Source organism: Crassostrea angulata, chromosome 7 (assembly GCF_025612915.1).
Source record: "Crassostrea angulata isolate pt1a10 chromosome 7, ASM2561291v2, whole genome shotgun sequence".
Taxonomy (NCBI): domain Eukaryota; kingdom Metazoa; phylum Mollusca; class Bivalvia; order Ostreida; family Ostreidae; genus Magallana; species Magallana angulata.
The window spans coordinates 52,277,704-52,305,070 of record NC_069117.1 but is presented as its reverse complement, the minus strand read 5'-3'; the positions used below and the strand labels follow the sequence as shown (position 1 = coordinate 52,305,070).

The window sequence follows — 27,367 nt, the reverse complement described above, 5'->3', positions numbered from 1 at the left end:
TCTATGACTATGCGACAAGCAGATTATTCCAGCATTCCCGCGAACATAACCGTAATTAACAACGACTTTACCTCGCAATTTACAACTTACACGTTCGCGGCTACTTACTTTCGCGACCAAACACAATTTTAATACGAGCTTCTTCCTTTAGCAGGAACTGGCTTGCTTTGGGAATAAGTCGTAATGATGATGTTTTAACGACCTTATGGAACTCGAATTAAGGTGGAATATATACACTGTAATACAACTTAATTTTCATAGGTTCATGTCATTTCGATAACATTTCAAAATATATTGGGAAAATCTAATATAAATTGTTATTGCTAATTGAAAATATAGGGAACTTCAATACATACTGGCAAAAAGATTGATTGGTTGATAAAGTCAGCTGTGGTCAGATCTAGGGCAACAGAATTGTTATTTAGAAAATCTTTAAAGTAATCCACACCATGTGAAGAATATCTACTATAGAGATGCTCCCGTAGCGACTCTTTTCCAAACAAAAACCGAAATCATTCAGATCAGTGAAAAATACTAAATACCCATGAACATTTTACTCGCGAGTTGATGTCTTTACTGTAACACTTATAAACATTTTGTTGGTGCTCTGCAACATCTGGTTCTTTATATATGACAATTATAAATGTTAAATGTACGTTTTAAGGGAAAAACATCGTGAATTCTTTCAGGTAATAAGCAGACTATAAGCATTAAAGTCGAACCAAGGCACAACGCAAATCTACGTAATATATATAACATGACGTGACAAGAACTGTCGAGAATCTTAGCAAATACAGGCACCGTTTTGTTATCATTATTTACATTTCATCCATTCAGAATCAATTGAAACATATCAATGACCAATTCATCTCATAAACCCACAGAAAGACTAAACAAATTAACAGCTGCACACAGACTAGCTTCTGTCCATCCATTCACAGACGCTGGATTTTAGACCCATCAAATTTATGTGATTATTTTATTTGTCTGTCCAACTCAGTTTTCTATAAATTTAAAACTTATTATACATATCAATTTACATTTTCAATTCCCATGCCTTCAACGGAGCTCCATGCACAATACTTTAATTAAAGAAAAATAAACACAAAAGAAATTTAACCTTATAAATTCGATTTATAAATTGTATTGACTAGTATGTTATACAAACAACTTCAAATGCTTACAAAATTTCTATAAACATTCATTTTGCTTATTAAAACAAATTCGGCTTCCGTGTTATTCCTACAGTGAAACACAATCTGTGATTTGCTAACATACTTGCAAATATTCCCTTTAATTGAAAAAACTACCTTAGTTTAGAAAAATACTTTCGCAATCAAAATATAATAAACATATAACATAAGGTTTGTAAGAAAAATCCTATAAGTTTGTATAAAATATTGGAATTGTTTTGAAAATGTCATAGTTACATGTACACAGAATACCGTATTAAAATTAAGCAACATATATGGCTAGATGCTGCTGCAAAAAAGTAAAGAAAACCATTGTTAACACAGGCACCTGCCGTTATAAATATTTCTTTCTTTTTATTAGTATAAAAGTTTCTGTACAGGAAAGTACAGGAAATTATCTTAACATAGAAAGAAAAACGTACACAATGTGGATTGTCAAAAAAAAAAAAGTCTGTTGGTTTAAATCTATGCATTTATGATATCACCTTCACAAGCCAAGAATTTTTGGTCCTCTTTGCCCCCCCCCATATTACATATTATGGTTCTCAAAGGAGTGGACTGAAACCCTTGGCTAGTGAAGTTGTTAAAATGAATGAGTTTTTCATAATATTTGGCAAAAGCATTATTTGTACCAATTGATTAAAATATAATCAATCATTACAATCATTAGAAGATTATTACATATCATTAACAAAGTCATGTTGCCTTCTTAAAATGCATGTAACATAGAAATGTACATCTTCCGTTATTTTTGAGATGAAATATGATTTAACATTAGTAAAGTTTATCAAATTGAGAGAAAAACTTTTACTATATGCATGTTTAAATTATACAAACAGTACCATGAATAAAAGTAGACTTTCTAGAACAACAAAATATGAAATGTTACATTATATAAATAGTGCCTGTTTTGGAGGGTAGCAGTTGAAACTGTCATCCTCCAAAACAGGCACTATTTATTTTATTATACTGAATGTCTTAATTTTAAAGAAAACTTAACTGCTTTTATATTGGAATGACGTGAATTCCACAGCGAACCGTACGCACATAATTTACACGCATGTAACAATTCGTTGTGTTACCCGTTGCCATGTGCATTGCTAACGATGAGGATAATAGAGCGGATTACTAACTACATCTTAACCAATCAGATTTTAGTATCTTACATGAAAGTATAATAACATTTTATGGTGTAACAAAGAACTAAGATGGTCAACAGAAATAAAAGAATGATAAATGAGTTTTCCTTAATTTTTTTAAAATATTAAGACATACATGTATAAAAAATCAATACTTATGTGTCATAGAAATGGTAATAAAGTAATCTAGATTTCACTGCATGATTAATGTAGATGAGCATATATTAAATCATGAAATGTATTATATTACTTCCATGACATCGTCTTGATAATGTTTTAACACACCTGATATAGAGACATAATTAAAAAGCAGAGTAAATCCAATAATTTTTAAATATAACTTGACTTTGGCAAATCAACATCACTTAAACCTTATTTTTAATGCATTTCTATGCTGGCTTTTATTTGATCTCTCTTGGATTTCAATAATCGTAAAACACTTTGGAAAGTTGGTACCTTATTCCAAAAGCAAGAAAACTGCATAAAATCTACAAAAAAAATAAAATTAGGATTATTGATGGAACTTTTAATAATACCAGTTCAATACAGTATCATCTTTGCAAGCCAGTGTTGATGAGCAGTGTGTACAAAAATCACTGGCTCACAAAGATGATCCAATTCAATAGTTGATAAAAAAATGATAAAAAAAATAATTAATTCCACTCATTCCTCTATGATCCTTACATTAACCTAACTTTATAAACATATGGCATAGAAGCAAAGAAATCTACAACATAATGTTTTTACTTATCAATATAGCTCAATTTATTAAGTTTTTCAAGCCTTGTGGTTCAGGGTTCAAGCCCTTCAACTCTTTATCAAGTCTACATGATAAAAAAAAGATTTACCTGAAATGTTAATAAAAGTGTGACTAGAGTTTTTTCATGCAGTGGTCCACAGAATTTGAGCACCAGGTTAATGAGTGTCATGTTATTACACTCCATGTACTGGTTGTCCTCTCCCACCCCCTCCTTCACCTCCAGAAGATACAGCATCCTGAACACAGTCACGGACAGCTTCCCCAAAATATTTAAATTCCCGTACTTAAACATTGTTTTACTCATCTCTACTTTGTCACTCTTTGGATCATACCTGAAACAAAAGGAAAGACAACTCTCTAACTGTGAAGACTTGATTTTAATCAAATCTATTTTGCAATGAACGTTACTATAACAAGAATAGAATTCCTGGGTCCCCCGCCGGTCAAGCTGTCTAGTATCGAGTCCATCAACCAAGGCTGATTTTGGAACTTGACCAAGGTATTAGTGGTATAAACATTTAGTATAAATTTAATGAAAATCCGTCAAAATTTGTAGGCATGAGAGCGCTTACAAGGTCAATTTTTGGATAAAACGGAGTCATTATTGCGGTCAAAGTCCCATAACTCCAACAAAAAGTATCGACCAATGCTGATTTTCGAACTTGACCAAGGTAATAGTGGTATAAACATTTGGTATAAATCTAATGAAAATCCATCAAAATTTGTAGGCATGAGAGCGCTTACAAGGTCAATTTTTGGATAAAACAGAGTCATTATTGCGGTCAAAGTCTCATAACTCCAACAAAAAGTATCAACCAATGCTGATTTTCGAACTTGACCAAGGTAATAGTGGTATATACATTTGGTATAAATTTAATGAAAATCCGTCAAAATTTGTAGGCATGAGAGCGCTTACAAAAAAGTGTGACGGACGGACACACGGACGCACGGACACACGGACGCACGGACGGACGCCCGGCAATTCTATGTCCCCGCACCGCGTTGCGGCGGGGGACAACAAATCTTACTTAGCATTAGTTCTTTAAAATGTATTAGCCATTTATGCCATAAATGTATCTTAAAGCAATATGAGCTGCATTTTTCAGAATTTTATTTTCCTGCAAAAACCTACTGGTATGCAAAGTCTGCATGTAACTTAAACTTTTATAATAAATAAGATTTGAAAAAATCATTAATTTTTGGCAGAGGAAAGATTTCTCTTCTAAGATATATATAGCAGTTTATTTTTTGTACAGGACTACAATAATTCAATTTTGCTTCAATTAAGGCTTCTCAACGGCTTTTCCCCACAAAAATAAGGCTAACAGAAATAAAAAACCATGTTATTTTTCCCCATTTTAGTAGAAAATAACATTTTCGTCAAAAAAATTTCAGCTTGAATTTTTGCTTTATTGTTTTATAGCTTTAAAATGTTTGACATTAAAAAGAAAAACATCTTTGTTTGAGAAAGCACTTAGTGTTCATTTTAAATATGAATTACAATATTCCTAAGGAAGAATAGCAGTGAATTGATGCATAAAAGACATGCAAGATCAATACAGACTGTTTGTCTACTAATCAGTTTTGGTTTGTGTTCTAAAAAGTTCAACATTTTTTAATAAGAAATTCAATATTGAATCTTACTTTGGTAACCTGTGTCTTGGACATGGTACCATTTTGAACAGCTGGGGTACCGAGTATATGAAATTGAAGACTTGAGGTATGAAAAATAGCAACATGGTTTTGCTAAAATGCCCTAAAATTGCCACCACAGCAAAAGTCATTCCTGAGAAATAGCAGAATGTATCTCCAACAAAAACATCTGCAGGGTACCTAAAATTAAACAAAAGGAATTCAGTCAGACTAGTCTGATCTTTACAAAACTATGAAGACTTCAACACTTTTACAAAACATATATATTTACCAGTTGTGAATGAAAATGGCCAAGCACACTGCAGTATAAGGCAAAATAAAATAAATGCTGAACACATGTGCTTCTCTGCAACATCCTGGAAGATAATAACATGTATATATTTATATATATTCAATACTCATTACAATACAAATGAAGCATTCCTGACTTCAAGCATTCTGTTTATTAAAGCATCATCCAAAAACTCAAAGGCATTTATGTCAATTACCATTCAATTCCATAAAGTTGAAAATAAGTACAGACAGTGCAATAATGAGGGATTGTCCAGTTTCCAATCCATTTACACCAGATAAAATGTTAATGGCATTGGTGCAAAACACAGCCAGCATTCCCATGTAGACGTAATATAAAATCCCTGTGAAGCAAAGATACAAGTATTACTGACAAGTTTTCATATTAAATTCAATTAAATAAAAATATCACAATAGATGTGCAGTAAGCTCTATGGAATAAAATAATCCAATACTGGGCATTCTCACCTAAATTTACATCATGACCAAAGTAAAACCGCAGAGGTTTAGGAACTATAATGACTGTGGAATCAAAGTTCACAAAATAAACCATCAGCAATGGTAAAGAGGCCATTGTTGGTAAAAACAGTTTGTGTCGCCACTTCAACTCCAAGACATCATCAGCAAATCCCAAAAATATCATACAACATATGGACAACAGAGCAGCAATGTATTCTATATACTGGAAAGATAAAAAAAAATGCAAGTAATTTTTATTGCATCAGAATAAGGGTAATAACTCCAATCTTTGATCCGCTCCCACAATCTCATGTCTCTATCGGTACTTAGTGTAGCACCACCAAACTGTCACATCGGATCAAAAATATTATTTAACCCTATGATTTTTATCAGACTGGCTCAAATTTGAGACCCTTCATTTGAAAAATCCAATGTTCTACTGACTGAGTTAAAGGGTTAACACACTAGCAATAGTCTGTTCCAAGATATTTATGTAGCACATTTGACAATTAGACAATTTTTAATAAATATACACATATCTGTAAAAAAAGTGCAACTGAAATCAATGAAAGGGAAAATATCCAAGATATAAATATCTCCATTGACACATTATCATTTTTCACTCGAAAAAATTCACAGGATGAAAACAAATTTTTTACTGAGCTTTATAATGGAAAATTTTGACATCTTTCCTCCATCAGAATTCATTTGGAATACCTCCCGCAATTTCTCAACGTTTTCATTCTGGTATTTACATGTCTACTGCAAGGCAAAATCCCAGTTGACTTCTTATTTTTGCTGTGTTTCAAAGGAGAAATCTTGGGATTTTTTTCATATCTTTACATCATTTGAGCCCTTTGGCATTCATATATATCAAATAATTCAAGAAAATGTGCAGCATAAATAATTTAGGACAGAGTATACAGTATGGCTATTATAAGCGGTCCTACTAAACAGAGAACTCTAAAGAACTCTAGAGAATCCTAGAGAACTCTGGGATTTTTTCATTTAAAAGGGCTAATAAATGCTTAATTATGCACGTATCTGTTCAGAAACATGTTATACTACATACATAAACTCATTAAAGTTGATTTTAAACTAATTAAAGACAAATTCCAGAAGGAAATCTAGTCGGCGTGATCGTCAAACTCCGATCCCGATCTAATGTCATTTAGACATTGTTTCTATATATACAGGTTACCTCAAGCCATTGGTATAATAATGCACGTAAAAACACAACATAATATATATTAAGCTATCACATTTCAATGATCATATTCTGTTGTTATAAATATAACAACTTACGTACGTTATTATCATTGTAAAGAAAAAATGTATCTTGCTTTTACTGTTAACGAATGACTCTTAAATTTCATTTGATCATTAAAAATGTATTCCTAAAGCATATTGTAAATAATTAAAACAGAAATATAGAATTTGACCACAATCGTGAACATGCCCCTTTAATTTCTTCTGTAAGGAAAAGGCAATTTATGCATTATATTTAAAGCCTTTATATCACTTAATTAATATTTACAATTTCTAGTGTCATAGTGGATCTCGGATATTCTTTCGATTGTCCATTTATAAATGCATATTCATGGAGAAGAGTTGTTTTATTACACTCAGTCGTAAAACTATCAAGATTTGAAGTTGGCAACAAGCAAAAAGTCAGTATCTTAATTAAAATCATAACAAATCACAAACGGAGAATAAAGACACTAAAGCTACAAATTATAAAATATAATTAACCTTAAATAAAATCCATATTAAGAATTATATTAAATGTTGAAAGAATTTAAAAAAGAGTAAACTGCTCGGGATCGAGATCCTTTGAATAATTTAGCCTCCCCCAACTTGATGTTTTGCGTGAAATAATTAATATTTACTTAAATCCAAATATCTTAAATATATATTTCGACTAAAATACAACTTTTTTTATCATATAAAATGCAAAAATGGGTTCTAAATACTTTAAATATGAGAAAATCCCCAGAGTTCTCTAGAGTTCTCTAAAGTTATCTAGAGTTCTCTGTTTAGTAGTACCCTATTATAAGAGCATGGCACGTTTATGTGTTATAGCTGAACGTAAATCAAAATGCAACTCGTAAAAACACTATATTGTGCACAAAAAAGACCTACAAACCTCATGATGTGGGAACGACTTTTCTGAGTTGTCTGTCAAGATGTGTTTGTAAAATGGTACAGGGATGAACAAAAACATAATCACAAGGAAAATGGCTCCGCAAATCATCCCTTGAGATTCCGGACTTAAAAGAGAGACATCAATGAAAGAAAAATGGCAAATAAAAAAGATACCTTTACATAACAAAGGCAACAAATGCAATTTGCTTGGTTCACAACATAGCACAGGCTAAGACTCACATTTTTCTCTTGTCCCGTTTGCTCATGTCGATCCCAAACAGGTTGGCATTGATAAACATCGTTTTAAACTTCGGAATGATGTTGTAACAGACAACAAAGCCACATGCTGACATTAAAGCATTCACCAGAATGTGAATTTGTGTCTCAGACATCTCCATTTCGCTGGAAATTACTTATTTACCGGTTTCAATCTGATGCAAGTGGACTGCTGGCAACCATGATACCTCTCGCGAGATGATACGTAACTTACTTTTACTTTCGATTCGCTGCACGGGCACTGAGGTTATATTTGGCGCCATTTTAGTAGTGGGAGTAGAAGCATAAGGACGCAATAAATTGACAGAATAAGTCATGTCAGGCCGTGGAAAAGGAGGAAAAACAAAATCAAAGGCAAAGAGCCGTTCTTCTAGGGCAGGACTGCAATTCCCAGTTGGAAGAATTCACAGACTTCTTAGGAAAGGTATTATAGTTTTAAAAATTAAGCAAATTCATCAGTTCATTAATGAATTAAAAAACAACACATTGTCTTGACAACTAAAACGTCACTACCTACCTATAAGGTTTTGAACATCAGAACATCAAGCATTTTAAAGTTAAGGAGTTGATAGAAATGAATAAATTTTGGAAGTTTTTTTAGATATGACATAACATTTAAGAAATGAACAGCAAGTGAAAAGGTTCACATGTATATGAACTTGTTTGGTCACGTGATCAAATTTTGTGAAGACTGAGGGCTTTCCAGAAGATTTGATTACATACCAGCCAAATTCATTTCCCGGTGAACTTTTCAACAGTGCTGTTTATTACTTATAGTTACATTTGAAAGAGGCAAATTGTTTAGAATTGTTCTAATTAGGCCTAACAAAAAAAATGGTTTGTTTCCGCTTTGATGCTGAAAAAAAGTAGGGTCGGTCGGTCGGATTTTTTTTTTTTCAAATATTTTTTTTTTTTGCAGTATCCATACATGCCGGTTAGATACTGATGCTGCTGAATGGTAAAAAATGAGAAATACTTTTAATATCATTCCTGTCAATTAAGCTGGTCTAAAGAAAACATAAAATGATATTATATTAGATACTTCCTCTGCCAGCGATGAGAGCATTATTAATATCTACAACACATGGAAACATACAGCCATTTTGAAACTAAACGTTTAAGTTACGCTGATTTGAAAAGAGTAACTGCCACAAGCGTTTTTGTGACCAAAATTTTGAGTAAATTTTTTCCAAATAGGATAAAAACGGAAATAAACGATTTCCCTTCAAAAATCCTTATAAAAAGTTTTGAATCGGGGGGTAAAAGCTAGGGTCGGTCGGGAAAGCAGAAACAAACCATTTTTTTTATTAGGCCTTAGCAAAGATTATATGTTTTCGGTAATACAAGTGATAAGTATGTGCAATGATCATTGTGACGTCGTGAAAAAGTTCATATAGAAATGAAAGTTTTCGCTTTATTATGGGTTCATATAAAGAAACATTTGTAAATACATGTATATACAAAATGAATGAATTTAGGAATGAGGAAGATATCATTTTTTTTTCAGGGAACTATGCTGAACGAGTTGGTGCAGGTGCCCCTGTATACTTAGCAGCCGTATTAGAATACCTGGCAGCAGAAGTTTTGGAGTTGGCAGGAAATGCAGCCAGAGACAATAAGAAGACCAGGATCATCCCCCGCCACCTCCAGCTAGCCATCCGTAACGACGAGGAGCTGAACAAACTCCTCTCGGGGGTCACGATCGCCCAAGGTGGTGTACTGCCCAACATCCAGGCTGTTCTTCTGCCCAAGAAAACTGGATCAGTTGGAAAAAAATCATCTCAGTCCCAGGAATTTTGAAGAGAGACGTGTTGTTCAGAGGAATTATGTGTTGCATTACGATATCAGAGAGGCGAATGTGTTGTGTCCTTCATTACTGTTGTGCCATCAGAAATTTTGCAGTTACTAAGTTACACTTGTTCTAAGTTTTATTGGTTTTTGTACATTTTGCAATATAATAGCATTATCTTGTTGACTTTCCTTTTCTCACGTTACTTCAAATTATCATGAGTCAGACCAAATGACGAATTACTGGTAGAAGTGATAATTGTAGCATTCTATTGTTTTAATAAATATTTGTTTTCTAGTCATGTTTCTACTTAATATTTCTTAATTTTATCTTTATAGATGATTTTTTATGTGAATTGATTGAATAGAAACTGAATTAATCATGTTGTGTAGTTTAAAGTGAGGAGGAGTGTTGAAAGTTGCATACAGTGGGTAGTATACCCATCAAATGGCCTGATTTTACAGTGCACTATTTGATTGGTGTCATTCATTGGTGGCAGCATTTATTTTAGGAATTAGGAATCTATCTTCGGATATTTAATATGAGATGATCAAATAGGGTGGGAGGTGATCAAATCCAATAAAACCCAAAGGCTTAAGCCTTTATGATAGAGTTGGTTACACTCGACAGTATTTGATCACTTTATAATTAATGCATATATATATTTATATAATTTTCAGCAATTCTACAATTTAAAATAGACATTGATAAAATGTATTGGAGTGTATGTTACGAAATCAATTCGTAGAGTTATCATGGACAAAAGAAATGTAAATACTAGAAGATAAAAAGACTCATGAAGTCACATGCATGCACAAGTAAACCCCAAAAACTCTATTTGAATGTATCTGCATGTGCTCCAGAAAAGAAGACAAAATTTATTTTGCTAATTATAAGCGTTATTTAATTTTGTGCTTTGCTTTCTTTTGGTTTGTCAACCATCATAAATTCAAAATTGAATACCTCATATTGGTATTAGTAAGGTGGAGCTTTCTACTCCCAAAATAGTTTTCCCTTAAACTGATAAAGTAATGCTCATAAAATCATCTTCAAAAGGCTGTTCCTTGCAACTTGGAACTGCAATGAAAACTTTAAAATTTCTAGTGTTCTTCGATTGTTTCCTTTCCAAACATTCATTTACAGATTTTTCCCAAATAATGATATTGAAACAATTGAAGTTGTATGTGAAAGGGTATGGGAGTTGACCGCTTGGACACATGGGTTTTCTTTGGTACTCCGGCTTCCTCCCAATTGCGCTAACACTGGTGCCAGTGAAAAATGTTAATAGAAGTTGTAGAACTTGTTTATCAATAGTTGTAAAATAAATAAAGTAATATTTTTTTTAAAAAAGATGTCTGCTATGGCTTTAAAGTTTTGACCTAGATACTTGCTTTAAGGTCATTACCCACCCCTGACTACAGGTTACCTGTTGTCAGGGGTGGGCAGTGACCTGAAGTAGTCTTTCAGTAAATTCTGAGGAAGATTAGGCCAAGGGGAGAAAAAATATAGTCTAAACAAATTTTTTAATATATATCTGTGATAACCTTGATCTTTAATGCACAGCCATCACCAAAAAACACTTTGAGGATGAAGTACCGGTACGAGTCAAATTAGGAGAAAAGGCAAGAATATATGGTCAATAAGGATTCTATGATGAGTTCTTCTAAGATCTTAACCGTTGACCTAGAAATAAGAAAACAGTAAATTATAAGAAATAAAAATCCTAGCAATATGCACACCAATTGAACTGCAAAAGAGCAACTTCCTATTTCATAAATTGTAGGAGGCATTTTCCGTACAATCAGGGTACCCTTTTGGCAGTCTCCCACCCTCCCGCCATTTTCACCATTTCAACAACCGGATTTTTCCATTGGAAAACCTGGTTAAAAATAAGCTAAGTCATCAGCATAACTACATCAGAAATAATCTAAAGAAAATCAAAAACTATCATAGCTTATATGATTATAAATGGCTTTAATTCATTAACATTGAACAACTGATAGATGACTTTGATATACATGTATTAATGGTATGTGACAGGAAGATAAAACGAAAAAATGGCACATCAGAGTTATGAGACTTGGGATGGTACAAGAGGCCAAGTTGGGGGCACCTTGCTAACAACAGCTTTCATTTGTTTCTTTATCTTGGTAAAATGTCTTTTAAACTCCAGACCATCACCCTGCAAAAACAAACAATATATAGATATCAATCATACATGGAGATCATGCTGATCTGCATCTTAAGTCACACAGCATTAGCCAACACCAATATGGCTTTCTTTATAATATGTATTTGTTCTTGGAAAGGCATTTATGGCAACCAGAAATTTCACAATACTTTGATGTTTAAACAATATATGCACAAGTATAGCAAATTATATTTTTAATCACATAGCAATTCATACATGTACTTATCCATGTTCTTGATTTAAAGTACAGTTTTAAATATGACAGACAGATGTAATAAAAGATCTCTGAAAGAACTTTAACTTTGCCCTTACCTTTGATAACCTGAAATCAAGCAGCAGATTTTCACCCATGTCCAAAAAGCAGGCCTTGAATACCAAAGGAATATTCCTCCTGTCCATAGTTGTTATGGTAACCTTAAAATATATTGTTTAAGTACAAATGTGTAACAACAAGAATGAATTCTAACTTACAAAATATACAGGTACTTTAGAACATATAAGTACATTTAAGTACAAATGTGTAACAACAAGAATGAATTCTAACTTACAAAATATACAGGTACTTTAGAACCAACATGATTTATTTTAGTTCAGGATTAATTTTAAGTTATACATGTAATACCGGTATTTACAACAAGTTTCAATTTATACATATAGCATTTCGAACAAAATATCTTCTGAATATTGTACAATCCTTTGACTTTTTGCAACATACCATTCCTGGAGAATTGAATTTCCATCTGTATCCTAGAAGATCAAACACTTTTTCCAATTCTTCCTTTGTTTCATCTTTATCAGGTTTAACAAAAAATCTTGTCATCCTGCGCACCAACTTCTGCCATGGATTCTGAATAAAAAAAAATAATAAAATCGCTTAATATCTTCAGTAGTTCATAGAGTGTACAAATCTAAAAATTTAAATAAAAAAGCACCAGATTTTTATGAAAGACATACTTAAAGGCAGGTTTATACTGCACAACAGGAAAGTTCTAAAATGAATTGAAGTTGATCCCCAAATATACAATACGAATCATTACGAGATTGAGTGGTTGATATAGGATGTGTCTGACCTGTGAAGAACCGGGTGTTCCCTGGATCTGACTGCTTAGCAACATGTGATCTGGATGTACAGGTTGTGAAAACCAGAACTGTCTGTCCACAGGGTCCAGGGGAGAGTTGGTATCGCCCTCTGACCCCAGCCTTTGTCTGGATTCAGGCTGAGATGAGGAAATGTGGGTGAAGCTAAACAAAACAACATTTTCATTAATTGGCCATCCAATTCACCTAACATACTTTTGACGCAAATTCACCCTTTCATATCTTTTGCATTATATCTAAATTGTGTACAAGTATTTATAAGTATATTACCGGGTATATTAAATATCAATTAGGTAAATTTACCTTTCTTTTGAGTGAGATGGGGGTGAGAGTTCATTTCCTGAGCAGATTCGTTTGAAGGGACCCGTACTTGAGGGAGAGCTGGTTGGCGAGGAGGGGAGGCGGTTTAGCTGACCTACAACAATGTCATCTCAATGTTACCATCTCAATGTTATCAAAGGAAAAAGTACTCAAGACTGTGACCTCTCCCAATATTTTATTGCTATTTTTAAGATGCTAAATAATGATTGCATAAAGCAGCTGCTAGTCTACTTCTGTATATCAATTACCGGTATATTAACAAGATTTCCTGATTTGTCAAACTATTTTTTGAAAAACTTGAATATGATGTATGTATTCAGTCCTTTTACTCGTGAATAGCCTATTGATGGCAGAGTAGATACCTAGGGCTGTTCTGTTGAAGTTTTTGTTGAACCACTGGTGATCCCTGATCTGTCTGATGGTATACCTTTTGGACCTGTTCTCTACCAGCAGTTTCCTCAGTAATGCTTAAGAAACAGTAAAATCATGCATATAACACTCATATTTCATGATAAATTACTCATTGCTTGAATGACTTCTCCACTTTTTTTCTCAGCTATTTTCAGTTAAAATCACAGCATAACATCTGTATACTCCTACTTTTGGGCTGGTTATACAATTAATTGAATCATAATTTAAATTAGTCTTTAATCAGATGGACAAGTCAAAAACATTAAACACCTCACATCTTCATTGTGTGGGGTATAATAAACAAATGACCTACGAGTATAGGGGAGGGTATCAGAGAATCTCTGAAGGTCATTTGTGCATTCTCTGACAGAGATGATCTACTTACACAATGCCAGATTGTCAATTTTGTTCCAGGGAGTTTTGGTGATTTTACAGTCCTTCCAATCACAGTACTCCTGACAACCATACGTTGGCTCATCCCAAGGCAGCTCTTAAAAATGGGGTCATCAAAATAAGTTAAATTCCCAGAATTAAATCAAACTAATATGTGTCTTTTTCCCTCTAAATTCACAATGCAAAATTTTTTAAGAAATCTAATATCATTTTGCATGACAAACATGTGTTTGCTTTATATTATTAATGACCAAGCTAAGCCCATTGTCATACCTCCTGCTAAGAGAGCTACTAATATCACTGCACAGGACCAAATATCAGCTGGTTCTGCATCATACGGTTTCCTTGACAACACTTCTGGAGCGATATAAGGGACTGTTCCACAACATTTTTCTAACTGCCGCGTATTTCCTTGATATCGAAACACAGTAGCGAGTCCAAAGTCTGAGATCTTAAGATTATCTACAAAACGAATTGATACATGGTCTTTTGGTGATTTTATTAGCAAGTTTAAGGAAGAAGTCTTTTCTGGTTTTTCGACTTTTCAAATGTAAATTTGATTACGGTAATGTGAAATGAAGATGGAAGGAAATTAAAATAGTATTTTTTCTTTCTTTTTTACTATCATACAACTTGGCATAGAAATAGTAATCAATGTTCAGAATCTTACAAGTACTATATTTTTGGTGGAATATTGGCATAGGAAAATATCATATGTTTCGCAATGCAGAATTGCTGTAGATTAATGAGTCTGTTCAAGCATTTTTAAAAACAATAACATTAATGTTGGATTTTAAACTACTGTGAACTATTAATATGATACTTGAGTTTCAGAATATGTTTTTAAAATATGATTTGCCTTTCAAATTACATTTTTATGAGCTTTTTAAAGTGTCCATTCTATACATTGATTTGTGTGAAAAAAATCACTAAAATCAGTTTTTCTCTCTTATAAAATGGTCAATACATTAGATTTTCTGTCAATTTATATCTTTAAGTAAGGTCTTCATAATTTTTAAAAATCAAAAATATTCTAATATTCAAAGCATAAAAAGATAATCAAAATATCTTCAAAATTTAAGAAAATTAGAGGAAATGCGGGCTAAGCAATATCAATTTAAGTTTAAATATTTATTCCAATTTAGTGATGTAAGCTGATAAACAATCTGATATTCTATCAATTCATTAAAGAATGGAATCTTCATATCTTAACTAATTGTCTACATAACTGCAAAGAACTTCATTTATTTTTAAATGAGGAAAAAGGTAGTGACCTTGACCTGACCTTTATGTGAAAACAAGGAGATCAAATCTGATTAAACTGATAGAATCATTCGGCTATATAATCTGTTCTACTGTGTCAAAATTTCACGAATTTCTTATTATAAGAAGTATGTTTGATAACGAGAAGACTCCTTCCTTAAAAGCCAAAATCAATTTTTGCTATTTTTATAGCATTAAAATGAAATGATAAAACACTTAGTAACTTTTATAAGTTAACAACTTACCAAAATCATCCAAAAGGAGGTTTTCTGGTTTGAGATCTCTGTGGGTAACTCCTTTCGTGTGCAAATATTCCTAAATACAAAAATAGATTATGTACATAATAACCCATATCATTAACCATGTTTACTTATGATTTGTAGCAGAAAAAATCAATACAATGTACATGTACCTTCAGAATTTGAATATAACAACACCAGTCAAACCAGAAAAATTACTGTGTGGAAGTACCTGTACCGGAACTTATTTTCATACAGCGACAATTATACTTACCACACCATTAATGAGTTGTTTGAAGTATCTGTTTGCGTCCTGTTGTGGCATTCCAACATCTGGTTCTAAAATATTTTTCAAAGAGTACATACTTGTGTAGGAATCATTAACAAGTACTTTAAAAATATACTTAAACAAAATTTTGTCATAAATAAAATCAAATTTTCTGATTCTCAAGAATTTGTATAAGTTATGCATGAATGTACATGTCCATTAAAAAGTACTTATCACATGTACCTATGTACCAAACTTCAAAATTTACAGTTGGGTTTATACTGGAAACAAAGATAGTTTTAAAGACTTTTAATGATGACTTTATATTACACAGTACATTTAATTAAAGTGAATCTAGAAAAAAAAAATGAAACACTTACTGAAAGAATTTTTAAAATTTATATTTTCATGCATTATATACCGGTAGTGTTAACCAGGAGAAGAATTACCTATTCTGTCAAACAATTCTCCACCACTAGCATATTCTAGAAAGAGATACTGAATTTTTCCATCCTTGCGGAATCCATAGAATTTAATGATGGTTTCATGACTGAGTAACTTGTGTACACAGACCTTTCAAAGTAAAAAACATACATACATTTATGTGAATATACATGTGTTCAAGTATGGAAAAAAAGTATAGATTCTATACTATAGAATTTTTTTTTCCAAATCTTTAAATATTAGGCTAGTCAATGAGACTGAGTATGTTTATTGATTAAAGAGTAGAATTTAGTAAAAATTGTATTGTCTTTAATATCATTTCTCATTACGTGAATGTCAAGTCCAAGCCTTTCCGAGCTTCCACTTACTTCTTTTCGAACAGCCTCAGCTGCTGCAGGATTTTTCTCTAGGTTAATGATTTTAACAGCGACTGCCTCTTGAGTATCTGAATTGACTGCCAGCTTTACTCTACAGTAACAATTTACTCATTGTGACACTTCAGAAATAGATGATTATCATTATCCTTTTGAAGAAAAAACCTAAAATCATTCATATTTGATGTGGAAGTTGCAAATTATTTAAATTAAGTCTATTATTTCAATAGTTCAACCACTGTTGTTCAATTGAGAAAAAGTATTTTGATTTGTAACTTTAAATCCAAGTTTCACATAAGCATTTGCCTCCGTCAGAGAGTTCATTATTTTTGAAAATCACATCTTATCCCTTATCCCAGAAGTAAATATTCTGGATCTCATAATTAGAAAAGATGCTAAGCATCATGCATCATACTTATAGTTTATACTTACTCCCCATAGGCACCTTCTCCTAAAGTTTGCACAAAATCCCATCCTTCGACAAAAGCTGTTATTGCTGTCATGGGTCCTACATAAATTATCATAAAAAATAATATAAGATATTTTAATAATTGTTTTAATATTGAAAATGAAAAAAAAATGTATTTGATGGTCATGAATTTGACCTTTATCAGCTGTTTGTAAAACCTTACTTGTATTCTAGCAATTCACTGGTGTGGATCTGTTTCAAGTTCAAACTTCTGCGTATATGACCAATATCATTTTAACTGCATTGACTTCAAATTTTCTGTAAAGATAAAATTAATCAGAAAATGTCACATTTACAAATTTTAACCATTTCAAAATTAGCGCCACATAGAACGGGCGCGCTTTTAATTTTCTCGATATGAAAAACACATCGCATTCATAATAAAAAAAATAAACAAACAAAATAAAAGATCACCTGTTAATTCCTTATTGTTGTCGGATCATTTTGACAACCGCAGTGATCTCTGAGTGCTTTATTTACAATCGTTTAATCTCAACAAACAACAACGACGACGACAGCCGCAGAACTTTTCAATAACAAACGTTTGAACACCGATCCCGATGTTTTTCTGTCAACGAATGCCAAAAAGGCAATGTTTAGCCTATATATTTTTTGAAATCTCTTAAAATATTAATTTAGAATTTTTTTTAACAAAATGATATATTTATTTTAACAGCAAATGATGAAAAAAATGATAAATCAATTGGAACCTCACAAAAATAAAACATTAAGCAATAAATAAACTGTATATATCCATGTAATATATAATGGTGAAAATAAAATGCCGTTGATACTTATTATAATAATTTAGAATCTAGTGAAATAAGTTGAAACTTTACTGGATTTAACTAAAAGCGTATGGTATCAACTATCATATCCTTACAAAGATTCACCCATTGCAATTTACTTGAGGGGCCAGGGGGGCAGATCGAGTTTATCTCAACGAACTGAAGTTTTTAAATAATTATTAAATTTATTGTTTATTATTATTCTTTATACGACAGTGACGCTTAATTGTTTAGATGTTTTTTTTCCAGAATTTAACATTGACATTTCTGAACAACATGTGATGATATTATTTTGATTCTTTACTGACACAAACAAATAAATAAATTATTAAAGCTGTTATAGGTCAGATGACACGTCATAAATGCTCGAAAGTACCATGTATAAATCATTCTGTGTTGATGGTTTAATCGTTCTTCAAGAGATTAATTGCACATTTTCAAATTCCTGGAAAATGTCCAGTGTCCTTCCTTTAAACTGAATGACTCATCCCAAATGTCAAGTGAAGACCTTATTTAGAACTCCGTTCCGTTGTGTTTCCAAAGTAATCATGGAGCTAATTATCTTAAAAATTCTATCCAAATATTTCCATGTTTGTGTTTTGTTTCGTTATTGACGTTGTTTTTGTATTTTGGGGGTTTTTATGTTTTTTTTTCTGTTTGTTTATTTTTTTAAAACACATGTCAAGTTGGATTTTCTGACACCGGCAATACCACGCGATCAGCTTGACTGTTTCGTGGATCTTTTAGCAAAATCCATGTATTTCAGTGATTGTATAGTAATTTACTCAGCATTTCCTTCCTTTGGCATATTCACTGATGTTTTGAATATAATGTAATCGCACTGTATATTTAACAATATAACACGTAGGATTTTACTAAGCCAAAATTAAAATACATTTAGTACAATATACCCTTCTTACATTAATGGGCCATTTCACTGTGCATAAATGATCGACGTGCAGTCAGTGACACAGCTGTGTAGAGGCCACTATGAAACATGTTATTTATACTGTGAAAATACTAAGACTACATTGTTTAAATATTTACCTTTGTCTTCAATTCACATTTATGCATGAAAATTTTTAAAGCCCAGACATGTAGGGGTGAGACGTGTGGGAGTTGGGCACATGTATGAAAAGAACAAGTTCTTTTGGGGGTTTTTTAAATGTTTTTTTTTTTTAATTTATTTTCAATATAGAACAAAATCTTGCTGGTTATATAGTGCTGCCATTTCTAAACTTTTTAAATAAAAATTTTAAATGAATTCTATGATAAAAAAAACAACAAACAAACAAACAAGCAATGGGTATTTTTTCTGTCCTATATTTTGACCAATCTGCATGTTTTATCTATAGCAAACCGTGTGATGAAAAACTCGTGTAGAGATAATGTTATCTTTGGTCCTAATAACGAATCAGCTATTGAGTCGTTTGTCGGGATTTCAAAATATGTTAGCTAGCATTTCGTACGTGAAATCACCAATGTTTTAATTTAATTTTTTTTTCATTGCATCTACATTTGACATTTGAATTCCAATGTAACGAAGAATATTGACCCGGGTTGAAAATTAACCCGGGTGTCATTTTTCAACGTTGAATATTGAGACCAAAAGTCGTGAAATTTATATCCGGGGTCATTTTTTAAAAGTTTGAAAAAGAATTTTCTAAACTCTGATGACCACGACACGTTAAAAATTGACCCTGTTGAAAATTGACTCCAAATGCAATTTTAACCAACTGAACCGGAACTTGTTCTACCTGGTTTGAATGTACATGTATATATACTTGAAAGCTTCAATTTAAAAATTTAAAATTCTTTTATAATGTCCGATACACATACGGACGTGGCTGATTTGTTTTAGGTTGAATTGTCCGATCACAGTCATTTAAGGAGGCTGGGTGGTCAACAAATTAATCATCAGATCTACCTTAATTTTTGAAATAATGTTTTAAGCTGTAATTTTTTTCACATATGTTAGCTTTAAAATTTGATTATTTTCTTATATCTTTCAGGCACGTAGCATCGAATTTGAAAGGGGGGGGGGGGGGCAGACTTATCCAAAAAATCTTGATAAGCCAGCCAAAAAAAAGGGGGGAGGCAACTTTCCAAAATCCTTATCGGGGGTGGGGGGGGGGATTCTTTTACATACTCCCAAAAAGTGGGGGGGGGGGGGGGCTTCATGTTAATTCAATTTATATATATGTAAAATTTAAGAAAATTATTTCCTGCGAAAAAAGTGGGGGATATAAAATCTTTAGATAGAGCTCTTCTTCTTAAGGAGATCAATATAGTTTAAAAATGACCACAACCATCCAGCCCTCTTAATATTAAAACTGAAAATTTGATATCCAGTCACATTACTACGTAAATAAAACTAAGAAAATGACCTTTTGCTTCTGCGTAGAACGGGCGAGTCGGATTGCAATTGTTTTGGACAAAAAGTTGATTTTTATTCCCTTGTGAAACAAACTTTAAAGGTCACAGAGGACAGATTAATTATCAGTCTTTACTCTCAGAATTTGTTGTAGCTGAATAAAATAGGTTATTTGTTGTCAATTAGTGTATTAGAACAGAATACAAATTAATGTGTCAATCACCCCCCCCCCCCCACCCTCACACACACTTTTACCTTTTATGGGATGTCGATGATATCGATATTATTTTGAGCTATAAATTTCATTAACTACGTGTGAATTTGAAACACATCCACAAAACGTTGTATATTTTTCTCATATACTCATCTTTAATAATGTAGGTGCTTGTGATGGGAAGGTCCACAACCTACCCAGGTCCAGTCGCATGATCCTCTACTTCATTTTCTTGTCCTAGTTTTTTTTTTCTTTTTTATTAAAGCGAGTGCAGTTTTCCATTTCATTGACGAAAACAATAATGTATAGTTACTAAACTTCTGTGAGATCAAAGCTATGTAGAAAATAAAGAACCAAAATTAGCGTTATTGTCATCCTGTACAAAAAATGATAATAATAGATTGCTGACTTGCTATTCATTCAATTAAGCAGAATTATTTATGCCTTGAAAAAAAATGTCGATTTGTTTCAATCAGATCGATTTGTTTTTATCGTTTATCATATTTTATTTAATCCTGATTTGATGTAATAACAGATTTTCAAAGATAAATAAAACACAGAAAAGTATCAGCATTCAAGGACGTGTACATGCACATCATGTCTCAATTCTCTAACATTTCCGACATGAAAATAAAAATATTACTGGATGTGAATTTATAAACAACAAAGATGATTTCCGGGTTTTTTTTCTTGAGAAAACTTCTCTGAAGAAAATACTTTAAGCGTATCGTAATATTTTAAATTTGTTTTTAACTGTGTGGGTGTAAATACAAAATTTAGATAATTACAGATTTAACATACTGAGTGGGTGCAAGAACAAATATAACAATATGTCATACTGTAAATTTTGTATTTACACCCACCCAAAAAATTGACAATGAACAACACCACATTTTCAATTAACACATGAACTGGGCGAGTGTAAAATCGTAATTAAACAATATGACGTATGATGAATTTTATTTATTATTTATATAATTATGTTTACTTATCCAGCAAACGTAAGAAAAGTTTCACTGAATAGTTTATCGTGTAACCATGTATACTAATATTCTGATCCAAACATAATCTTTGAAATATGTTGATATCATATGAAACAGCTGTTATACGCGAAGAATTCACTGAATGAAATAATTAATACATATTTGAAGTGATAATATGTTAGTTCGAAAAAAAATCAACGAAATGTTTCTGTATTTCGTCCTACTGTAATAATGGAAAAGAAATTGTTAAATAGTTCCAAGTAATAAAATTAATGTGATCAGTTAATTTGTGCTTATTTGCTGATGGATTTTGAACCGGTTTCATGATCAAAGTTCCAATTTTCAACGGATTGGGGTCTTAATCAATACATTTGGTATCATTTTCAACGTTGAAAAATGACCCCCGAGTCAATTCTCAACACGGGTCAAAATTCTTCGTTACACCGGAATATTCTCTTAGACACTCTCGTGTAATGGCTCTGTCCTGGGCTAATGTCGTTACAAACAATAAACACAGCGTAATATGTTTTATATTGTTTTTGTTTATTTTCTTAATTTTTTTCAAAGAAGTACAAAACAATCAACAACAACAAAAATCAGCTGAAAAGCCTCGGTACATATCATAAATGTTAAAAATATTTAACTTTAAAATTTTAATAATAAATTATTCTTAAAAGTACGCAACATCACGTGATGTCACACGCTGCATCCACAGCACTTCCCTGGGGAGCGGGAAGTCCTCCAGCCACACTTTTCTCCGTGTGTTCAGGCATTCAACTCCTGACTGACCACTGTCAGGTGATCCACCAATCAAATACAGCATCGAACCTTTCAAAGAGAAACATGGAAATTACATCAACCGTTCACTGCTATCTCCATGTATATACATATGTATATAAAAGAAGGTCAATGCAAAATTGTTTTATATCGTTTTGTGTAAACATAAGCCTATGAACTACCGGTATTTTTTTCTTCAAGAATTAATTGATTAATTAAAGCCCATTGGAGGGTATCAGGGTTACCAACCTGAGGCAAACGATGCTGTGCTGTGATATGTAACATCCCGAGGCATGTAGTTACTCAGCCTCCATCGGTCATTCTTAGCATCGTAAATATCCACATCCGGTATGCTGACGGTATCCATTGTGTTCCGGTCTGTAGCCAAACCACCACTGAGGTACAGGGTGTCCCCGACACAAGTGAGACTGGCATTGCAACGACCAAAGCGCAAACCGCTTCTTTGCATCCATCTGCAAAACAATTACAGAGGACTATGAATACAGTGCATGATATCATAAATGTTTCAAAACTAAAATACCGATACATTGAACAGTCTTTTACTTTGACCAATGACAATATATGGCGGTATCTCAAGTACCTATTTGTGAATGGGTCGTAGCATTCAACTATATTCGTGATTGCAGATGCTCCTTCTGTGGAGTCCCCATATCCCCCCGCAATAAAAAGCTGTCCATTGAGTTCTGCGGCGCAGGCGCCAGCTCGGGCAGTGGGCATGGATCTGACGAAGCGCCAGCTGTCGGCGACTGGGTCATAGCGCTCCACTGACGTCAGCAGCCTGAAAGTAAGGGCACATGTAACTATCCAAATACAGCACTGTTTTGTACATAATAAACACACACCTATTAGGTGAGCGAAAATATAAGTATCAAGCAATGAATTACCTATTGTTGCTGTCTAAGCCACCAATGGCGTAGATGAAACCGTCAACAGCACACACAGTATGATGCACACGGGAAATTTTCATTGGCGCCAAACCCTGCCAGCCATTTCTAGGACTGTATAGCCATACGTCCCTTCGGGATTTTGTCAGTTCCTGGTCTTGATACAATCCGCCTGTAAATAGATATAAACATGGATTGCGAGTTTTCCAACCTGGACGGTTATTGAAGTAAAAGAACTGTGACAGGGCGTAGGGCGACTGACTCACCTATCACGTACACCATCTTGTCAACAACGATCATGGTGTTCTTTTCAATGCGGGTTGAAGACGACTGATTGAAAATCTTCCTTTCACTTTTCTTCACTACAAAGGACAATCCACTATAACAGTCACTCACATTAAAAGATGCATTCATACCAAATCTCTGGGATGAACTTTTAAATAAACACGAACCTTCTAATTCCTTCGCATATTGCATTTGGTCGAAGTTGGTGGAATAGGGCTCCATTCTATCTCTGCACTCAATCATGGTGGCGCAGTTCTCTTCACTGTTGGCGCTTCCAAATGATATATCCATCAAGTGGGCAGAAGACGCGTTGTTCTACAAAGTAAAGTGACGGTACTCTCACATCCTGTAACTCACTGATAAACAATCAATCACCATGAAATTTAAAAGATACTTTACTTACATTAGTGTGATTGACCTCGCTGTTCATAGGATCACTGGAGGAGCAACCTCTGGGAAGGGGTATGTCCAAGTTTAGAGGATCATCTCTATTCAGGTCCATGGCATTTCTTATCCTAACGAATAAAAAAAAATCGTTAATTCTTTAGAAATATGGGAGTTCTTGGGTAAAGGATGGAGCGACGGGAATAATAATTGATACAATAAAAGAGAAGAAAACGTGATAAAACTAAATTTACCAGTTGGCCTTGTGAATCATGTTCAGGCATATCTCGTTGGTTCTCAGAATGCTAGACATCTCAAGGCACTCGAACAAGTTTGTCTGCGTCATCAGAGGGAATCGAACACACTTCATGACCATTTCCAGAAGCTGTGATCGCTGCTCCGGACAATAGTTCACCCATTTCATCCCTGCGCAGAAGACGTCCATTTCAGAGTGAGTGAGCAGCCTGTCGTTTGAGAGAATCAGGCACAGAGTGTCTACGTCCAGTTCCAGGAAGCTTTCAGAGACACAGACGGATAAGTATTTGTCTGCAATACAGCGCAGTAGAGGCTCCGTGAAATCGAGGCTCGGGTCCTCCCGCACGGCAACCAGTAACTGAATCAAGTCTTCTTCGTGAAGAAAATTGATTTCATCGATGCATCTTTGCCTTATTTCGGGGACTTCAAACTGTCCAGAAATTCTCACCAGATCCAGCAATGTTGGTGTGGTTATTTCCAATTTTCCGGCATAAACAAATTCCATGAAGATTTTGAGAGACTGCATGGCGATTCCCCTCAGTCGGACCTCGGCAATGGGTTTTGATTGCAGAAAATTGTTCTCGTAGAACATCGATGCAAAATATGGGCTAACAGTGCATAACGGGGCTCTGTGGGCATATAGGACCTCATTCTCTACATAGAATCGAACATCACATATCTTGCTTTTCTGGTAACACTCTCTTACATAGGACCCGATTTTTGCCCAGTGCATCATCTGCCTTTCCATGTTGTCCAGTTGACTTGGTGTTTCTGGGGTTCCCCTGTTTCCATTGTGGTCAGCAATTGGAGGTAGAGGTGGACTGTCGTATGTGGCTGATGAACGATGCGACATGTTATCCTGAACACTTGCGGCGCTTGTACCTCTGTACTCCTCAGATGAAAGATATGGTGAACTGGAACTAGTGTCACTACTGGAACTTCTAATATACTCTGCGAAAAACAGAAATGGAGATGAAATAAATCAAATGAAATAAAACACTCGTTACCTTTCACATAAAATACTGTATAAAATATAAATCAAAGAAAATACCTGGTGTTTTATATTTTTTCTGGTACAGATCTTGCTCTTTCTGGCTTTGAGGGGCGACGTGAAAGAGTTTCTCTTTAGAGGACGGGCCTCTGCTGGAGGTGCGAATTGTAGAGACTGTCTCTGGGGAGGAGGAGGAGGAGTCTTCTCCGCTATCAATCAGCACCCCCAATCTCTCCTCAGTCAGAGTGTCCTCTGTCGTTAGACTGTGATTCCCTACCAGTGTATGATCACTTGAGGAGCTATTGGAGGAAACATCGTCCGGGGTTGTTGGGCGTGGCATTTGAATCCTGTCAAAACTACTCACACCGGTATCTGATACGTTCGGAAACAAGCTATTCAAATGTCCAGGCAATGTCGCAATCGGTTTGCGCACAAAATTTGGCAAAGTGTTTTGCCTCTGTTGGTTATTTTCTTCTAAACTTTCTCTGTGTTTTGGATCATTAGACATCAGATGGGAGTCCGAATAGGTTACTGGTTTTTTAGTGTCTAAGATGTATTTTTTCGCGGACATTTGGCGATGAGAGATTCCGTTGATTTGGACTGAGGCATTGGTATCCTCTGAAACTCCATGAATTTTCTTCCACTCTGAATAGGAAATGGGCATTGGCTTAAGGAGGCCTGTTGGAGACTGGCAGTGAGAGGTGGGCCTGTCCAAGGGCTGGAAAAGAAACTTAGTATCTTCTCTAGTGAGTAATCTGCTATTTCTCTCTGGCGGTTGGAATTTAGGGGTAAAAGCCAGGGATGCCGCTTGGTGGTGTCCTACTCTGGGAGGCATCTGCGAGTCAAACGAGGTCGAGGACGTTGGTGGAACAGCAGGCCTTTGCAGGTATCCATTATTTCTGAACAATCCTTTTTGATCATTCCTTGGTCGCAATGTGCAATCTGACTCTGTTATACGTAGGGATGCCAGGGGAATATTTGGAATGGTACCTGGTACCTGTTTTCCCTGATATTCCGCTTTTGCACTCTCATTAATTTCCCAAGGCTGGGAAAAATAAGGTTTCTTATTGAACATTTTGCATACACTGTCAAATGCTTCGACAACAAACAAAACTGCTATGGAAGTTATTGTGACGTAGTTGTGACGTTTGATTATTGTGACGTTTTATGACGTATATAACGAAAGAGAGGGCTGGAGAGAGAGAGAGAGAGAGAGAGAGAGAGAGAGATCATAAGTTATTAAATTTTTTAACAGCAATACAAATTTACAAACAATCTAAACTACAGTTATACACAATATAGGAAAACAGTGTAAACTAGTCCACGCTGACAATGGGATTATGCATGTTATATTTATTAGCAAGTTATAACTATTATATGATATATAGTGTGTAATTAAAATCTCTCAACACAAATATACCGTGGTGTTGAGATCAAAATAAATGAATATAAATGAATGAAATGCAATTTGTGATGTTATTTATTTAAGCTGTTATATGTATACAGAGAAATAAATAACACGTTATATTTATGTCTCTGATGTACATGTACATGCATATATTATACAGCTTTACGGAGATTTGTCGATTGGATTTAATTTCAGTTTTATTTCAATTAAATAGGCCTAATGAATTGTTTATCTTTTATTCATGAACACATTTCCAAATAAGAATTTAGTCGACAAAATATAGATGAACATACTTGCAAAACACCAATCCATTAGATGTGTGGGTGTATTCTTTAGTTCATTCTCTGTATGGCGACCCTATTTATTGTGCATAACATACAGGTCTAACAGCTGTGTAATGTATACTTGTACATGTATACAATAATTAAATCAACTATTAACATTCGTGTAGTGTATATTGAGCTTTTTGAATAGTGCTGAATTATAATAGATTGAAGCGCCAAAGATATATGATAGGTAACATGCGACACGATTATCGGACTTGAAAGCTTTATATATATCGTCCTCGTTTTCTAAAAATAGACAGCGATATTCTAAGGATTTTTTATCGATAGGTATGCCTTTCTATGTATGTAGACATTAAACGACCATTCAAACAATGCTATTCTGCAGCATTATGTCAAATCATTGGATAACATTGGAAATGTTACTGTAGAACGGATGCATTTTGCACAAACATTTATTCTTGTTCCAAGCCCAAACACTGTTCAAGGTTATTTTTAGACAAGAGAATTTTATAACGAAAACTGGGAATTCCCCGTATGCAT

The 27,367-nt window shown here is 33.8% G+C and overlaps 3 protein-coding genes across 4 annotated transcripts; 1 reads left to right on the top strand and 2 right to left on the bottom strand.

Moving 5' to 3' along the window:
- Positions 1 to 1,114: 1,114 nt before the first annotated feature.
- On the bottom strand, positions 1,115 to 8,078 carry LOC128193247 (UDP-N-acetylglucosamine--dolichyl-phosphate N-acetylglucosaminephosphotransferase-like). The gene is made up of 8 exons (XM_052866594.1): positions 7,881 to 8,078; positions 7,642 to 7,765; positions 5,505 to 5,718; positions 5,234 to 5,380; positions 5,017 to 5,101; positions 4,737 to 4,925; positions 3,181 to 3,424; positions 1,115 to 2,820 (listed from the first exon to the last, which is right to left on the bottom strand). The coding sequence occupies exons 1-8, from the start codon at positions 8,036 to 8,038 to the stop codon at positions 2,755 to 2,757; spliced, it is 1,227 nt and encodes a 408-aa protein (XP_052722554.1). The 5' UTR covers positions 8,039 to 8,078; the 3' UTR covers positions 1,115 to 2,754.
- A 70-nt stretch (positions 8,079 to 8,148) lies between these two features.
- Positions 8,149 to 10,002, top strand: LOC128193249 (histone H2A-like). Its single transcript, XM_052866595.1, has 2 exons — positions 8,149 to 8,340; positions 9,424 to 10,002. Exons 1-2 carry the CDS (start codon positions 8,232 to 8,234, stop codon positions 9,714 to 9,716), a joined length of 402 nt encoding a protein of 133 aa, XP_052722555.1. The 5' UTR covers positions 8,149 to 8,231; the 3' UTR covers positions 9,717 to 10,002.
- Positions 10,003 to 11,659: 1,657 nt separating this feature from the next.
- LOC128193246 (kelch-like protein 1) lies at positions 11,660 to 26,216 on the bottom strand. Of its 2 annotated transcripts, XM_052866593.1 has the most exons (18): positions 25,193 to 26,216; positions 24,141 to 25,092; positions 23,906 to 24,017; positions 23,670 to 23,817; positions 23,484 to 23,579; positions 17,140 to 17,215; positions 16,702 to 16,801; positions 16,339 to 16,462; positions 15,896 to 15,960; positions 15,628 to 15,697; positions 14,393 to 14,581; positions 14,112 to 14,216; positions 13,678 to 13,782; positions 13,298 to 13,409; positions 12,967 to 13,138; positions 12,612 to 12,743; positions 12,209 to 12,310; positions 11,660 to 11,887 (listed from the first exon to the last, which is right to left on the bottom strand). In XM_052866593.1, the coding sequence occupies exons 1-18, from the start codon at positions 26,205 to 26,207 to the stop codon at positions 11,777 to 11,779; spliced, it is 3,786 nt and encodes a 1,261-aa protein (XP_052722553.1). In that variant the 5' UTR covers positions 26,208 to 26,216; the 3' UTR covers positions 11,660 to 11,776. The 2 variants fall into 2 exon arrangements, with proteins under 2 accessions (XP_052722553.1, XP_052722552.1); XM_052866592.1 differs by lacking the exons at positions 11,660 to 11,887; positions 12,209 to 12,310; positions 12,612 to 12,743; ... (8 more) ...; positions 16,702 to 16,801; positions 17,140 to 17,215 and adding exons at positions 22,117 to 22,363; positions 22,562 to 22,785; positions 22,914 to 23,111; positions 23,218 to 23,389.
- Positions 26,217 to 27,367: the final 1,151 nt, after the last annotated feature.

What these genes read in the sequence shown, in the direction of transcription:
- LOC128193249 (XM_052866595.1), top strand. Translation starts at nt 8,232, where the DNA reads ATGTCAGGCCGTGGAAAAGGAGGAAAAACAAAATCAAAGGCAAAGAGC. An exon ending in TCACAGACTTCTTAGGAAAG is followed by an intron (nt 8,341 to 9,423) that starts GTATTATAGTTT and finishes TTTTTTTTTCAG; the next exon opens with GGAACTATGCTGAACGAGTT.
- LOC128193247 (XM_052866594.1), bottom strand. Translation starts at nt 8,038, where the DNA reads ATGGAGATGTCTGAGACACAAATTCACATTCTGGTGAATGCTTTAATG. An exon ending in CCAAGACACAGGTTACCAAA is followed by an intron (nt 3,425 to 4,736) that starts GTAAGATTCAAT and finishes CTTTTGTTTCAG; the next exon opens with GTATGATCCAAAGAGTGACA. An exon ending in CACTTTTATTAACATTTCAG is followed by an intron (nt 2,821 to 3,180) that starts GTAAATCTTTTT and finishes TTTTTTTTGTAG; the next exon opens with ATTTTATGCAGTTTTCTTGC.
- LOC128193246 (XM_052866593.1), bottom strand. Translation starts at nt 26,207, where the DNA reads ATGTTCAATAAGAAACCTTATTTTTCCCAGCCTTGGGAAATTAATGAG. An exon ending in ATGATTCACAAGGCCAACTG is followed by an intron (nt 24,018 to 24,140) that starts GTAAATTTAGTT and finishes TTTATTCGTTAG; the next exon opens with GATAAGAAATGCCATGGACC. An exon ending in CCATCTCACTCAAAAGAAAG is followed by an intron (nt 13,139 to 13,297) that starts GTAAATTTACCT and finishes TGTTTTGTTTAG; the next exon opens with CTTCACCCACATTTCCTCAT.